This window comes from Haemaphysalis longicornis, unplaced genomic scaffold, assembly GCF_048455015.1.
Source record: "Haemaphysalis longicornis isolate Haplotype H1 unplaced genomic scaffold, Haemaphysalis longicornis Haplotype H1 scaffold_2, whole genome shotgun sequence".
In the NCBI taxonomy this organism is placed as follows: domain Eukaryota; kingdom Metazoa; phylum Arthropoda; class Arachnida; order Ixodida; family Ixodidae; genus Haemaphysalis; species Haemaphysalis longicornis.
In genome coordinates this window covers 79776235-79793887 of record NW_027526295.1, presented here as the reverse complement: position 1 = coordinate 79793887, position 17653 = coordinate 79776235, and the positions used below count along the sequence as shown (strand labels likewise).

Below are 17653 nucleotides of genomic sequence, written 5' to 3'. Positions count from 1 at the left end.
ATTGAGACCCCATGACGGGGGAAATCGCTTTCCTAGGTGCAAGATGAGAAAACGTTCCATGCGGTTTTTCCTAGAGGGCAGGGCGGTGGAAGTAATCGCGAGGAGCTCGGTATGCGAATTTGCGTGCCTCTTGGTCGGTGCCGCGTTCTCGTCCAGTCCGTTCTGTCCGGGGGTCTAGGGGACGTTATCGACTTTCTCAATTGCGGAGAGGAGTATCTTACCAAAGCATATAGGTATTCTGCTCGAAGAAAACAGTCCAATACCCTTTGAGAGTCTCTAACGTTTACGGATCTGTTGGATATTTGCACTGGTAGGATTGCCAAGAGCGTGTCTCCAAATTCAGTTCCTGTACGTTCCTGTACGTCGATGGGCGACGCAGTTACAAAGGGTGCCTCAGCAGTCAACAACAATTGATCCGTCGTACTTTGTACATGCCAGGGTTGGTGTGTATACTGCGGTCTTATGATTCAGGAACTTCCCTCAGGGGAACAATATCCTGCCATATCGCCTGCTCGTATGTAGGTTTGGATCCATGTTTGTGGTAAAGGAGAGTGATTATGCGGAGTCGCTGGATAGATGACATGTCTATCATGGCGCACAGTCGTTTTTTGTTCTCGGAAGGTTAGCCTGTCTAGCATACAATGGCCCATCCCAATTTCATTGTCCCAGCTCCTCTGTTGGAGCTAGGAGAGGGGTTTCTGTGATTTCTTCAAACGCTTTATGAAAACACATTTTTAGGGCCTATTTATTATCGTCGTTATCAATAACCTATTTTGTTCGGCGGGAGGACGCAGGCCTCTCCCCTTGAAATTCACCGGTCTCGTCCTGGGCTGCTCCAGTCCATTCGTTGGTGCCAAATGTTGATTTTATCCCTCCATCGAGGTAATCGCTTACTCTGCCTTTTCGAACGTTCTCTGGCTGTTCAGTCTGTTAAGGTGGTGGTCCACCGGCTGTCAGTTTCTCTCACGGTCAATATAGCGCGGCTGAGTACTGTCTTATTTGTTGTCCTGATGACGGTGATTCCTTGATTTTCTTCTGTGCGGGTAAATTTACGGTGAAGGGGACTCTGCAATGTCCACTTAAATGCGTCGGTGAAGTAGTCTTACCGTTTCCTTTTCCTTCTTTCCTCCTCTTCACGTGACTAGGCGTTTTATAATGTTGGCAATTGGTGAAAGATTTTCCTTTTTGTGGTGGTTGTGAGTTCGGCTCTGCCACTTGACTCTAAAAGCATGGTGTAATATATAGTATTAGGTTAGAGCGGAGCTTACACGGCAGACGTCTCCTCGTCTGTTTAATAAAGACGCCAAACAGAGGCCGCTGTCCGTTGACTGCAGATCGTTGGCTGCAGTGCCTTCCAGAGCGAGGGAAAATAAGCTGCCCGAGCGCCGGCCACTCGGATGTGTCCGGACCTTTTCGGCTCTTCGGCGGCCTTCTCAGCAGTTTTCGTAACCAGTTGTCTGCTCGCTGCGTCTAGGGCAGTTCCGCCTGCCGATAGAGCAGGCCATAATTTGGAGAAAGCCGTGCAAAAGCATTGTGCTCCCCGGAGATTTTACGTGTTCTGGGCAGGTGTATAGAGTCCGCAACGATCAAAAGAAGGCATGAAACACAACCAATGTGAATGTGTGATGCGGTAGCCGTTGAGCACTCACGAAAGTGAGATTTCATGCTTTCTAATCCAAAAAAATTCCGCCGCATTTCCCCGAGGGGGAGAATGTGAAAGTGCGAATGCACGGTTGTCGGCCCGCTTGCGGCGCTTGCGCTCGGCCCCCGCAGCCCACCGCCTCGCCGCCTTCTCTTCCATCTCTTCCATCGGGTTTGTAGTATCACGTGTACACCACGCAGTTATCAAGCCGCTATAACGCCGCTGAGTCGCCAACGCACGCCGCTGACGACGTAGTTTGAATGCGTTAAAGATATAAGGCGCGTTACTCACACTGATATCAGCGTGGCGTCCGTGGCTTAGTCGGTAGCGCGTCGCGCTGCGGCCGCAAAGTCCTCGGATCGAAACCTGGCGCCGGATGCTGTTTCTTTTTTAAATGTAGAGGAGCACTGCGGACGCCGACGCCGCCGCCGCCGCCGCCGCCGGCGGTGGATGGTTTGGGGTCGCTTATAAAGTGCATTCGCACTTAAAAGAAGGGTGAAAATGCTTTATAGAGGGCATACTGCAACGCTGGTACGTCCAGCCTGAAAGAAAACGGGACATTTAATTTCATTGCGATCCTAATCGAATGAATGCGTCCTCTGCCGCTTGTCCCCTTTGCAAAGATGCTACTTGCAGTCGGCATTTATCTGAAAGTGCGGTTGTGCTGCACGGTTCTTATTGGAGCATGGCGGGGGAGTACTAGTGAACGTCGAATTGAAGCACGCTCACCGACAATGCAGTGCTGTCGATGTCACTGTTGTCTACCACACCCCAGACTCAGCAGTATCAGCTGTAAAAAGGAAGCGTCCGCTGACCGAACAACGGCTGGACATACAAGGAAGGTAGCTGAATTGCTGGAATGGATTAAACCAGCAGCGAGTACGGTGATGTTCCTTCGTCGTAAACGACGTTGCACAACTTGGTTGTGTTCATGAACAAAGCAGCAGTGACGAAGCGATGTTGTCGCAGTCACTGGCGGTGTTTAATGTTCAAAGCACCGTCGTCGCGGATATAAATGAAATAAGGACGCCGTACACTCGGAGCTGTTTTAACAATACCGTGAAATCAGGCGTTAGATCGCGTTGTCTGAGCTCATATGCTGAGCCTACACAAACAACTATGGTTTACACAGATAGCGCTGCTGCCGGCGAACCACCTTGCTTCGGACAGTCGTTGGCGAAGGCACGTGACGTCTAGGACGCTGCGAAGCTATGTTTGGAGTTGTGTCACCAGGTGTGTTTTCGATCAAAGATCCAGGCTTCGCGCCACGAACTTTATTTGACAGCTTTTGGGCCACTGTGTCCGTAACTAAAAGTATACCTTACACCGGGCTCTAGAGCCGCGCCGAGAACTCTTATGTGACTGTTCTATTGGAGGGCATCCGCACCTATTTTAAAGTGAGTTTTAACTTACCCAGTTGGAACCCTCCATCGTTTGCCAAAGGCATCTCGCAGCAGAAACAAAACCGCTGGAATATTTAAAATCAATTTGAAACATCATGTGATTAGACTCTGTATAGGCACCGGACAGCGATGTTTGCCGAGAGACCGCAGCGCTAGCCGCGGCCGACCAGCGCAACTCTGGGTCGGTCCCGCCGCGCAGACCGCCTTCAGCGCCCGTGAACGGAACTTTGCAAAAACATGTATCGTAACGTTATTTGCGTGTATATCTACTATATACTGCAACAACATCATACAGAAATATAGTATAGTAGGCGGAAAGCTCCAAATAAAACGGGGCGCCCATAAAGTGCTGTCGCCTTGCTGCCGAGCCGTAGGCTAACCCAACTAGGGAGCGTGCTTGAATCTTTGCATTCTCGCACGGATTCTTCTTCTCTCTCTCTTTTCGCAGATACCAAGCCTAGTTACTCAATCTTGAAAAACCCACACTAAGCGAGTGGATTACATGCTGCCGTGGTGTACGAGCAGCTTGCTAGTAGCGTGGCTAGCACATAAGTGCGCATTAAATACACATAAGTGCGCATAATACACATTACACATAAGTGTGTATCAAATACACATAAGTGCGCATTAAATTTGGTAACAAAGAGGGCCCCCAAACACAGGTATAGCAGCGTAGTTTACCACCCAGCGGTTCTAATCTGCTTCATCTATTATTTCACCGGCTTGTTTCGCCTTAATAAATGCATATAAACACATATGGGGCGGACATGTATAAGCGTTAACGTTCTCAAATGTCTGGCGAGCAATTGGATATCATAACATCATCGCCTCTGCTTGCAAAAGAAACCATAAAATTGTTGTCTAACCACTAAAAAGAAAAGACAAATAGAGATAAGACGTGCCGCCATCAAAATTCGAAATATATAAATGCAGGACGAAATTTTTGCGCTCAGGGAGGAGCAGCGCGAGGACAAGTTTTATTTATCCTATCCCTTGTGATTTCGGCCACTCCAAACCATTGAGGGGTGTCCTCAGAGAAGTAATTTTTTTCACATGTGACTTTTGGTGCAAAGGTTGTGACGGTAATGAAATCGCTACTATTTCTTTCTAGAACGGTCTCACGCTGGACCCGTTGGCGTGAAGAGATAAAAATACCCGAATATAAATATTCCATAATTTATTTCGATACGCCTATTAGATGTTCTGCCTACCCCTACCCCGACCCCCTCCCCGCCCAATGGAAATTCTTCTCATAGCCTTCTCGTGAAGAGTTTCTTTTTCGGGGCGTATTTTGATACAGCTGGCGGTCTGGGCTACACCTGGAAGCGATGCGATGCGATGAGGCTTTGAGGGGGGGGGGGGGAGGTAGGAGGAAAAGGCCCGAAACTGTCTGGCGAAGGGTGCCGACACCTTATCAGGCCTACACCTGGAAGCCCAAAATGTTTTTGGCGGAGCGGGCTATATACTTTCGCTTTTCGCTATACACAAACAAATGTGAATTTCATACTGTTACATGTATGGAGCATCAGAATCGGATCAAATACCCATATGTAACACCGTGGTGCAGTTAGTAGTTCTGCAGTCGCGAGTGCACTCGCATGGATGGAATACCTCGCGCGGAAACATCGCGCAACGTCTGATATATTTGCAGACAAAGCCTCCTCTTTTGTGGATTGAACAATATAAATTAGGTTTTCTTTTTGAAGCAAAACATTCTGATCTTGAGAAAGTTTTGCCCGCAGGCAGGCTGTACAAGTGTTTGTCTTCTGCGCATCACGCATATGCGGCTTGTATATGCCTTCCCGTACGCGAATTCAACCAAATAAATTCCTCTTCATGCACCTGCACTGTGGGGCAGAATTACTGTACAATATCGTACTTCGTTTTAAACCCAAAAGGTGCGACTACACTAATATGCTTCGTCCGCTCTGCAAAAAAGAGGAGCGCTCATCAGCCAAAAACCTAACGGCTTGTGAGGATCGACCCAGTGTTGCGCATATTCGTCGAAGGGGACACTAGGCGTCGCGGGCTCCGTGTCGCCCTCTGGGCGCTGTCCGGCGCCTATAGTGGGTTTTTGGAGTTCATCGCTCCATAGAGCCCCTAGCCGACCCATATTGCGGTTACGTTCTCTTGGCGGTGTAAAGAGAGAGAGAAATGGGTGGACTCAGCTAGCCCCAATAAACGAGGCTGGCAAACTTTGGGGGATTCCTTTGTCTTGAAGTGGGCACAACCAGGCTTCTGCTATTGCTGCTACTGATGGTGGTGGTGACGATGGCTGGGTCCTATTATAGTTCGTTTGTGCTCATAATGCCTTCCTTGATTTCTGAGACTGGCGTTAGTCATTTGCCCCGTGTTTTAGTTAGGTCACCCAATGTTGGTTGCGGCATAAGGACCGGTGGAAAACATGCCGGAGTGGCTCTGGGGAAAGGCGTGGCGTGGTCGGAATGGAACCTGGGTCTCGCGTTATTAGACCGGCGTCTATCCTATTATTCTATCATCGCATTCCGGGCGCAGAGCATTTCCTTTGGTTTCGTAGCGGAGGTTTTGGCTTTGGACTTTGCAACAGGTTTAAGTGCGCGATAACGCGTTACACTTTGGGAGAAACGTGAAAGCTGCGAGCGAAACGATCCGGGCGTGCCAGTCATGTAAAACTTTCAGTGGCAAGTTTGGAAATAAATCTAAGGTGATGACACACGTAGGGGAATCTTGCTGTCTTACTAAGCAACCTGAATGCAAACTTAGGTCGGCTCAACCGGCCATGGAACGAATAATGATCTCACTAACACCTAGAGACAGGAAACAAGCTTCTTGGATAAGAGAAAAGACTAGAGCAGACTTTCTAGTTAAATAAAAATAAATGTACTTAGGCTGGCTATGTAATTAGGCAAAATTACAATCGGTGAAGTACCAGGGTGACAGAGTGTACACCGAGAGACGGGTCTCACAACAGAGGACGGTGAATTACGCGATGCAGGGACAAAATAAGAAAATTTGGAGGCAAAGAATGAGAAGGGACTCGATCGGTGTGGGAGAGGGACGGTCGGAGGTCGATGTCTGCAGGGGACATACTCGGCTGTTGATGACGATCATGATGCAACAGCCAGGTATCCTACGAAGGGAGAGGGGCCTCCAGCTCGGCTGTTTCTCCAGTCTTACCCCATTAGTGCAAGCTGCGCGGACTTTTAGTTCAGAGGAGAAAGAGCTGAAGCGCACACTGCAGGCGTCGCCACAGTTTCCCCGTTCAACCAAGAATTCTGTGATGGGTTTTCGCTAAATAATAATGCTCAATTCGGCTTTATGCCAAACAAAAATACAAGTTCCTTGTTAGAAGAGTTATCCGAGTGCATCAACAGTTCGACTGAGAATGACAGAGTGGTTCTGGCTTTAGGGTTAGATTTAACAAAAGGTTTGCATACTATAAACCACAATATTATGCTAAAAAGTTGAGTATGTAGGCTTTTGGGGGCATTTGTCAAAATGTTTTCAGGCTACTTCACTGACAGATTTTAGTGTGTCAGGCTAGGTGAAACGTTATTGTAACATTCAATTTTTTATGAAGGTTAGGGATAAAGAAGACTCTTTTTCTGTGTGCGTGTTTTAGGTTTTGTTTTGTTTCATGCACTGGGAAGAGTTCAGTGCATATACGCAAGTAATATTGTGTTACTTTCCATGAGGTGTAATTGAAATGAAACTGCCTGGTCACTTTACAAGCACTAGTGCTTAGAGCGACCAGAAAATTAAGACTTGGATAAGTCTTGGATAAATAAATGAATGAAATAAAAAACAAAATGGTTACAAGTTTGATATGTTTATTACTAAATTTTGCGTGTGAACCATTTGATTTTTTTTTGTTTTCTGTGCTAACAAGGAATAAAAATATCAAATCTATGACCGGTGACCGCAAAAATCTGCCCTAAAATGAGACTTGCACGGCTTCGAAATTCCCCTTTTGTTGCCTCAAAGGTGTGAGAAAACTCCCCATTTTATTTTATTGCTTTAAAGCTGCTCCAGAACAGCATCATTCCTGCCGCCTAAGCTCCCTCGAAAAGCTCAAGCGCTCTTCCATACCTCTTACAATTAACCAGTTATTTGCGTTTTTTGAGTGCCCGCGCAGTCTTGCCAGGCGGGACGAGACTCGGGAAGCGTCCAGGCGTGAAGAAAGTGCTCCTGCTGCTATTCAACATTATACTTGGGTTAGACATGTTATGCTACAGGCATCAGATTCCGATGTTATGTTCTCAATACTACAGATTTTTGGGAGCCACACTGAGTGGATCTTGGCGTAACTTGCAGGAATTTACAACTTCATCGCCTAGTAGATTGCTGTTTTTCTTGGATCCATGTCTCAAATGTGTATATTGAAGAGAAAAAATTATCAGCAAGCGCAGATGTTTTGTCTGACATGTGCAAGGCCGGATGCGGCCGCCATTTTGTCTACCATCCTTCGCCTCGCACGACGAGTCTCGCCCTAGCCACCGTCATAGACTACTACACCAGATGAACCCGTACGGTAAGTTTAGGTGGCCTCTTGGTATTAAGCGAAAACACGTGACGCAGTTTTCATAGGCTACGGCTCGGCTCAACTTCTGCCCGTCACTCGCTGCACCTAAACGGCGTTGTGAGTGACCCCACTGGCGAAAGACGCCGTGTACCAGAGATTATTCCGCAGGTTCTCTGCAAGTGTCCGCATTACGCGCATCGTCTAGAAAAAACAGTCATATTACTGGCCGTGTTGAACTGTCCTGTTTTATCCAAGAAAGTAGTGCCTTGTCCTTGGCCATACACGCCGCGTGGCCACGAGGCATCCAAAGCAGTGCTGATTTTTCAAGGAAACAGCTCTCTCGGACCGAGACTGTTGCTGAGGCCCGTTTTGACAATTTATTCGAAATGAACATTGCAAATATAAATATGGGTAACGTTTTTTCATCCTCCTCTCCAGGGTTTATCCACTAGAACTGCTGTCAGCAAGAATTCGGACCTGAGATCTGCAGCTGCGGCTGATGACCTGTTGTGCTGCCACAAGCGGTGGTTGATGCTTCAGCGGCAAACTTGACGAAGGCTCGCGAATATTGTGGTATAATTTAAAATGTTTATATCGAGGACGTATGTTGCAGTATATTCGTAAAATGGGCTACTCGTTCAAACATTTCGGCATAACTGAAGGTACACAATACCTAGTCGGCATAAGTGGCCGGTAGCATTACTAGCTGGAGCTATTCGACACAGTCAACTATGCATGGCACCAGAGAGAAGATATGAAACCTACCCGCGATAATTGGAATTCTCATTTTTAAAGGGCATGAACGGCGTCCTCCACACTGCCATCACGCTCCAAAGCTGGGATTTCCTGAAGCTTGGAATGACTAAATTTATCTTTGTAAGCAAACAGGCAGCATAAACAATTCCGAAGCGAAAACCATAATAAACAAATGCGCAGCAAATGTTGAGAATACCGAAAATCAGATGTGTACACGGGTCCTCACGAACGAAGTTGACTGGACATATACCGGCCATCACGGTCCGACCTGTCCGTGGAAACGCAGTTGCTGTGTGGTTGCCCAAAGAGCCAAAACGAAAACACAGAGGGGGACACCATGCATGGGTGTGAAAAGAGACATAGGTGTGAAAACTATTTTTAGTTTATCGGGCAGCAATAAAATCAGCGATTTTTCTTGCAGTGCAACTTTAATTTGCCTTGCAAGCGTACAGTCATTGCATGACACAAAACTAGGAGATTAGAAGCAGGGACGAGGGCCTCATATTTGATTAAAAGCAATGTACTGGAATCTTACATTTGCAGTTGAAGTTGGTGTAAAAAGTCATTTATATTTGAAGTGCAGGAATTTATTTCTTCAGCATGTTGGGACAATCAAAATAGTTGCAGTTTCAGCGTTCGTGTTATCGCATTCGCTGTAAAATGACACACAATGCGCGGTCGGAATTTCAGTATCTTGAATTTGGCAGAAGCTGAAAAATAACCGCATTATTGCACATTGCTCTCGAACAAACTGCAAGTGATAGAACCCAGAGGAGGGTTGGACGAAGCAGTTGGGGACATTGCTTTCATGGCGTTGTTTGCTTAGGCACTTTACGTCAGCAAGATTACACACTGCCCTGCGAAGGCAAGGTGGTTGGGAAGTAGAGCTTTGGATGTGACGTAGACCACCTACCACCTCTGACTACGGCCCGCTTGCGATGATGACACGGTACACGTTACCTGAAACACGTTCTTTATTAGTTCACTTCAACACGGCATTCCCTAAGGCCTTATGCTTGGATATACACACACAGACATTGCGTTTTCACCAGTTATATTCTTCCTGAACGGTTAATCGTTTTCCTGAACGTTTTCCTTCCTAATCTTCGTGAACGTTTCACCACACTTATATTCTGCCTGAACGTTAAACGGATAATAGTCGGTTGTTTGGCATCGGTGTTGAAACGATGCCAAAATTTTCGAGGACGAAATGGGCAAACCACTGGCGCGCAAACGGCCGCTACACGTGAAGGGGGCGGAGCGCACAGCGGCGCGGGTGGCCACGTGACGCTATCATGTGGGACTCAGCGAGAACGCAGGGAACCCGCAGCTATGTTTGGTGAGTACACCGTCAGTCTCCCCCGTCTCCGCATGCTCTTGTAGCACAATTGGTACGAACACATAGCCTCGTTTTGTTCCTCTATTCGGACCAGGTTCGATTATTCGCGGTGCCCGCAATTTCTTTTATTTCTTCGCGGGAGTTTTGTCTTGATGCCGACGGTCGCGACACAATCCTTGGCTGGTAGCGGTACCAAGCTTCGCATTAAAGGGCGTTGATGAAGAACGAAATACTCGGGACGACGGGCTATTTGCAACTGAGAACATGTATTAAGAAAAACGAAATCTATAGTGCAACTTACCCCGGGAACCGAAGTGATTTTATACACTTAAAAATAGCTATAAAAACCATAGAAATTAAAATAAAACCTATCAGGTAAACTGTACTATCACCGCACATGTCGTGCCAGGAACGCCAACTCGACATCTATATACTAACCGAACGATGAATAACGCACCTCGACTCCACCCGGCTGAATTACGAAGCTTCTATATTCTTACTTTTCGTCCTGCCCCTGTGCCTACACAATACGTTTTTTCTAAAAATGGGTTTACAGCCTCATACCTGGCACTCTGTACAGTGTGAAGCCAGGTGCGTGTATGGCCTGCCGGACAACGAACTATGATGTTCAATGTAAATGTATGTTCAGGAATCTTCGGGTTTGTCCGATGTAGACCTTGCTGCACGCTAACGACGAGCGATACACCACTGATTGGCCTTAAGCGACGAATCGCTTCTCTAAGTGTCCCCTGTACGCCCGTTGGAGTCAAACAACCGTTTTAACATCATGCAGCAACCCTACTAACTGACAGAGTCTCCACCACGGAGTGCCCTCCTCAAGCCACGCTCGAAAAACGTGTGTGCACACGGCAGGGTATGATAGCTGCCAATCATTGTACCAATACTACCTGCCCGCTTTTTAATTATCGCTATTCAGTTATAAGCTGCCTCTCTGGTCTTCGTTTTCAATTTGTCTATGAAAACTGTATCTCAGCCCTCTTTTGCTCTTCACTACATTTTAATGTCAACTTGACTCCATTTTGATGGCAAACACAGTAGACACGCAAAAGACGGCCGCAATACCCAAGTATGTCGAGACAAAAAAAAAAACATGTATAAGGTAACACTAATACAGAGGTGTGAATTTTCATGCATCGCTTTGATGCCCAAGTGCTAAATTGACTGTGCAATACACAATTCCAGATGCTCTCTGAATAAACGCTTTCGCTTTACATTTGCCACGCAGGTGATTATCGACTCCGGCTGACGTTCGGGTGACATTTTCTGGGAAAGTTCACAACATACGAACGCGCTGTAGAATATAGCCCCCCGTAAATAGGCAAAGCGTGACTGCGCCCACGTTGTGCAGAAAAACAGCAGTCGTATGGCCACGCAAAGCTGAGGCGCATTTCATGACAAACAATCGCAATGTTCAAGAGCATACTCATCTTATTTTTAAGGCATCGTCGCTCGTGGTTGAGCAGTTTATCGAGACATCGATCCTGCCGAGGGAAGCTCCCAGGAGGGATGACAACACGAGCCAACGCTACACAAGGACGCAGCGTAAGTGAGAACATTCCATACGCTCTCATTGCACGCTGACGTAGTTCGCTGATGTTAGTGACGCGCAGATGGCTCATAAGTCTTCTCTGCTTCCGCACAAAGGAGGGGGGGGGGGTGAAAGTATCCATAAAATAATAGTGCGCGTACCTGTAAGCTTCACTCAAAACGACGTCAAAAGACACGAGGCTGTTGCAACCCATGCTACATAACTCCTTTTCTTCCATCTCCACTGTTTGGAGTATTTTCTCCAATAATGAATGCGGCAGAGATTCGTTCAATTGAATTTACCAGCGCTCCTATCGCGCGACAGGGCTTGGGAGGGTGAGTTCATGTCTTTTTTGGCTTGGCGCTGTTCTACGTGTTATTGTTGTTTTAAAAACAACGCTAAGTATACAGGGTCCGCCAAAAAAAATTGGAACAGGGTCTTGTAATTTTACACGAATTTTTACTTCTGGGAGTTGCCTGGCTGCATTAGTGTTCGTTTAAAGGATTGTTCTCTAACAGTCAATGCTCTCTGTAAGCTGTTATTGGGTGTCATAAAGCCAGGTAGCCCAATCTTTTTAGGTATTTATAAATCCGTGTTCCCCGCACGGGGCACCTTGAGCAATCTTGGTGACGGTACTGGCGATACCGCGGACCCCGAGCCCCCAAACATAAGCTGGATCCAACCGTGGTGATGTGTTTTTAACAGGGTGCCGAACCGGAACCGGAACCGAACCGAAAACCGGAACCGAACCCGAATTTTTGCCCGGAACCGGAACTGAACCGGAACCGTATTTTTTCCGCCATTTTGGAACTGAACCCGAACCGGAACGAATTGAAGGAACCGTTCCGAACCGGTTCCGGGTCCTCAAAACTCTGATTTCTAGTTTTCCCTCCCGGTACCCTACCTTGCATCCGAAGATATTTTTACCATTCGCCAGACGGCACCACGCAATATTTTGCATAGTCTGCAGTTCCCAAGGCCCATAAGGTTCTCATCTTATTATTACCCTAAATTCAATGTAAAGTCCGTATACACTACTAGTTTGCTTTAGGTATTGCCCATCTCCCCAAATTATCTTTTTGCATTCACAATAACATAAGTTAGAACGCATATTCCGTGGCAAAATATCATGGGGTATTCTTTATGGTTTCTACCTGCAGTGTGTTTAAAATCGTGTGAATTTTTTATGTTGTTAATTCGAATGCATCCGTGTCAGCTTGCGAAGGCCTTCAGGGACGCCATCAACGATAAATCCGTATCTTCCACTTATTTTAGTTTGAGTGGGCCCTTATATAAAAACAGCACTGAGACACAAACACTCACAGTTCTCTACGTCACCATCACTTTTTCTTGTACAGTGCCGTTGTGTCCTTTGGTTACTGCCCTAGGATAACATGAGAATTGAAAAAAAAAATTGGGGCCTTCTCAATTTCACTTTTAAAGTAAATGCGATAGCATTTCGATGCATGGATTAAGTCGATTAACGCGGATTAGCGGGTAGACTAGGGCGGTTTAGTGAGATGAGTGAATGAACTAATGTGAATCAGTGGGATTGCGGTGTTGATTAATATGGATTAGAGGAATTAGCGGGTCAGTTAAGGTGGATTAGAGGGTTGGACCAAACATGATAGATTTGGGGTCCTTGGCATTTGTAAATTTTGCAGCATTCTCTTTCTCGACCAATCAGGAAATTTAGTTACGCACAAAATAGCCGGAAAGTTGCGTGTCGACCACCTGAATGCTATAAAAGGCCCTTTTTATGCACGTATTACGCTCGTATGTTATTTCTGGCGTAAGATTTACATATCGCACTGAAGTTAAAACCTAATTGCCTAATGCATGCCTTATATTCACCAAAAGGTTCTCAAAATGTGTATATATATGAGGTAAGACTAGGAAGCAACTAAACTGAAAGAAAAAAAAAGGAACGATCAACTGGTTTGATGCGAAAGACACCCGATAGCATTCTCCGATACCTTCTCTTTCTTCGTGCTACCGTTCTGCAGCCTTCCACAGGTGTAGCATCTCAAGCCCCGAACACAGCCCCTTCCAAGCTGAGGAAGAGGTGATAGCACATGCGCTTAGCCAAAGGGCCGCCAAAAGTCTCATAACAGACTCTTATCAGGCGTGGCGCAACTGTGCCAACAGTCTATTGCATGTTACAACACTTCGAATGAACAAGCAGAGACCACCAACGAGACCAGCCAGGATTGTATGGGCACCAGCTCATACTGGCATCGCCGGCAGACAAGATCACCAACCTCGTGGCTGGACATTTGACCCGCTTAGCCAGCGCTGATGAAGCCGAGCCCGAGCGCATGCATCATACCAGGAAATTAATTAGCACTATAGGCTCTCCCGTAGAACGTATTCCTTCCCGCCCAAATCACTAGCGAATAACCAGGAAAGATTATTCTGTGCACTGCGGATTAACACCTTCCACACATCACCAGTCTTCACCTGTTTGACGCGACACAATTCTCTCCATTTCGTCGCTTCTGTGGGGAGCCTGGGAACCTCATACACACAGTAGGCGGCTGCGACAAGTCCACCCTCGATCCCCCTAACCTACACGTTTCGATAAAGATTTGGGAGAAAGCCTTGGCCATCTCCGGCTTGGAAGATCAGTTTCTCTTGATGGAAACGACTCTCGACTCTACCCCTTGAATGAGGACGGCTCTCTGAAACTTTTCCTCGATTTATTTAAAGTTCATTTTCCCTCTCTCTACGAGGGATAATTACTGCTGCTTGTGACTTCACTCAGCTATTATCTTTCGTAGGGCCCAACCGCTCTCACCTGTCGCTGAAGTGCCATTTAGCAAGTTCATATCTCCGGTGGTTCCCTATCCAATGCCGTCCTGTACACGGCGTCCAATGAGTCATTAAAGCCGTTCTTTCTTTCTTTCTAACTGGTACGTTAGCGTATGAAAGATAAGCAGAATGAAATCGCTTTAAACGCCACCAGCCACGCTTGACAGTCAGAGGTTGACGCCGACGCGGGACTGTTTTTTACTTCTAGCAGTGCTAATGATTTCGTGTAAAAGCTAAAGCACCGTTGAAACAAGGTACATGAAAAGCGTAGCAGACCAATCAATTTATTTAAATGCAAAATTATTTGCCTCATTGTGCGAAAACAGGGGTGCATGCGCGCATGCGTGCCTAAACATTTGGTCGAACCAAAAAAGTTGTTGGGCGCTCAGGCTCTCCTGCCCGCCAAAAAGACTGCCCGCTCGCCAGTAAACTACCCGCCTGCCCGGCTGCCTGCCAGGCAGGTGATTCCTGCGAGGATGCGTGATTTCGGGACGAGGGGCGGCCCGCCACGAGACGCCCGGGCGGAGGGGGGAGGCGGCGGAGACGCAAGATACTGTCCATGGCGACACTCCAGGGTAATAAAAAATTTCTGCAGAAATTCAAACAATTATCTACTATTGCGTAGCATTCCTATGCCGCTTGTCCTCAGTGTGAGTTTCTACAGCCAATTTTTTGGTTTTTATAAATCCTGTCCGACCAATTATCTCAATTGACGCTGCTTTAATTACAAATGGAATATTCGCGAAATCTCCATTATTGTGGAAATGCAGGCGGTTATACGGTTTCCCATTTTTCTTAATTGCTTAATATTTTTCTTATTTTATAGTTTTTCAAAATTTCGTTCGACCAATTATTTTCATTTGCGCTATTATAACGATTACATTTCTAACTCGCGAAATCTGCCTTATTGTGGAAATGCGGGGTGTTACACGGTTCGCCAGTTTCCGCAATTATTTTACATTTTCTTATTTTTTACATTTATAAATTTTGTTCGACTAATTATCTTCATTTACCGTACATAACGATTACAGGTGGAAGTTTCCCGAAATCCTCATTATTGTGGAAATGCAGGGTGTCACATGGTTTGCCAGTTTCGGTGATTACTTTTTTTTATTTTTTAGTTTTTCAGACATTTTGAGCGACCAGTTATCTCTATTTACGCTATTATAGCGATTGCAGGTGGAACTTCCGCGAAATCTGCATTTTTGTGTAAATGAAGGGTGTTACACGGTCCTTGCTGTGGGCAAAGAATGGTACGTATTAAAACGATTGTGGACGGACGGGTCGTCTGCTTAGTAGGACGGGGCAATAGGCAGTCTGCTGGGAGGCTGCCCATTACCAGAAGATTCTGGCGAAGATGCACCGAGGGGGAGGCGTCGGAGGCAGCCGTGTGCTGCCCACTGGTCAGGAGGCTACCTGTTTGCCTTCCAGAAGACTGGCGAGAACGCATTATTTGGAGACGATGTGCGGCCCGTCACTTGTCGGCGAAGGGAGTGGATCACATGGCTGCACAGCGGCTAAGTAGAGCCATGCATTATAGCGCAGCCCTTAAGCACCCGCTCCTGTGGTTTCGCGTAGTCCCTCAGCGTTGGACTGGTTGTACCCGAGAGAACGAAGACGCCACCGAAGATAGAGCTAGCAGGAAAACGGAGGTTGCAAGTATGGCGAAAGTGTAAGGGAGAGGCATAATTCCGTGACCGTGCGAGACGTGCTTCACAGTGGCGACCCCTTACGAGATAACGACAGAGTATGCCACGCGCCGTCGTGCATTAACTGATGACGCGATCACTTCCTGAGGCACAGCATCTATGCGCCATCGCCGAGAAGACTACAGTTCGCGCTGCAGTGAAATTTCCCATTAGCGAGTGTCGTAATCGTCCGTCATTTTCTTCCTCAAGAACACAACTGCGGGGTATAAAACTGCAGTGTTATGATCCAAGAATAAATTAAATTAAATTATAAAAATGAAAGAAACTAAATAAATAAAAATAAACTTGCGGGGCTTTCAAATTCATACAAAAACAGCAGGGCTTTCAAATTCATACAAATACGGAGTCTTATGCGTCCGAGCGAATTTTTCATTTCGCTTCAGTTAATGTTGTAACCGTGGACCTACTATAGAAAACATTTTGCAGTACATTTTACAGTTAAAGGAACTCTTCAACAGTTTAGATCAACGCTCCCACTCTTATCTTCGCATCTGGAAGCACTGAAAAAATTATAGCTATTGCCAGCACAGAGGAGCAGTGCGGGATATGCTCGTCCCAGCAGATACGCCTTCCGTTTCTGCTTCGCTTTTGTGGTTTCATTTCAAAGTCGCAACTTAAGGAAAGCCGGCAAATAGCCGCTACATCGCTGTAATGACGTCATTCCAGCGGTAGAAGAACGCCAAGACTGGGGCAGAGAGAAACATATTTCAAGCAAGTTTGTAAGTTATCTGATGGAGACAGAGCAGTACTTTTTGTCTGAGGGACTTTCCGACTCCCTGATCTAAGTACTGGATGTGATGGTTGACTACTTTCTGCAAGCATTCAAGATTTCGAACAAAGTTGAAGAAATGGTTGCAGGGTTGCTTATTTTTGGCCAAAACAAAACATTTGCACAAAAAAACCCTACATTATGGCTTCGTTTTTGACAAAGAAACCTGACAAGGAAACGAAAACCAAACACAAAAAAATTAATAGAAAAAAACACGCCTGCTTTTTTTTTCTCCGAACCCGTTCGAACCCGTTTGAACCGGTTCGAACCGGTTCGAACCGGAACGGAATGGTGCGCCGGAACTGAACCCGAACCGAACCCTAAAGCCTTGAACCCGAACCCGAACCGAACCCGAAATAATTTCGGTTCGACACCCTGGTTTTTAAGGTGAAGGGTAGAAACCTCTAACGGTGGCCGTCGGAGCCCAGGTCAAGCTCCGGCGGATGGGCTCCCTGTCTGTTTACCAGGCAGGGAGCTCCGGGACCTCCTCAGCTATCAGGGTAAGGTTGTGGAAGAAAGTACCCCCGTCTCCCTGCTTTTATACTATGCTTTATGGTATTGTCTAAAACCCCCCCCAACCGTGATCGGTCCCTGAAAAGGGGCCGCACCGAAGTATCCTTTCCTCCGTTGCCGTCGTTAACCTTTCCTGAACCGGACCATTTTTCTCGATTTCTTGTGATGGAATCCCTCAATCCAACCCACCCTCTTGCATCTCAGTCAGTCTTCTTGATCGCCAAGTATCTTGAAGCAATAATAGGAAAATCGTATAAATGCAAAAAACAAAGGTCTGGTGAACTCCTAATCGAAATAAATGACAAGCAGCAGTCTGCAAAGCTTCTAGCTCAGACTAGACTGGCTGATCTCGACATCAGGGTCACACCCCATCGGAGCCTCAACAGCTCGCAGGGTGTGATATCAGAGTCAGATCTCTTGAATGAAACGGATGCGGATCTCCTTGCCGGCTTGAAGGATCAGGGCGTCACTGCCGTGAGACGCATCACTATCCGCAGAGACGACAAGGAGATTCCCACCAAACACATTATCTTGACTTTCGACCGCGCAGTACTCCCACAACACATAAATGCAGGTTTTATCCGTAGCTCCATCCGTCCGTACATCCCGAACCCGCGGCGCTGTTTTAAGTGCCAGCGGTTCGGGCATGGTACGAACTCTT

The 17653-nt window shown here is 46.7% G+C and overlaps 1 protein-coding gene across 5 annotated transcripts in view; it reads left to right on the top strand.

Annotated features, from left to right (window-relative positions):
* Nucleotides 1-17653, top strand: part of LOC144169015 (alpha-(1,3)-fucosyltransferase C-like) — a 90308-nt gene that overhangs the window by 23111 nt on the left and 49544 nt on the right. For 2 of the 5 annotated variants that reach the window (XR_013322340.1, XR_013322339.1), the window contains exon 1: nt 8126-11204. The exons of 1 other annotated variant lie outside the window; for it this stretch is intronic. Coding sequence is in view for 2 of the 4 variants with exons in the window: in XM_077698011.1 (XP_077554137.1) it covers nt 11070-11204 (135 nt within the window). In the remaining 2 variants the exon portion in view is untranslated. 2 more of the 5 variants (XM_077698012.1, XM_077698011.1) reach the window with 2 other exon arrangements.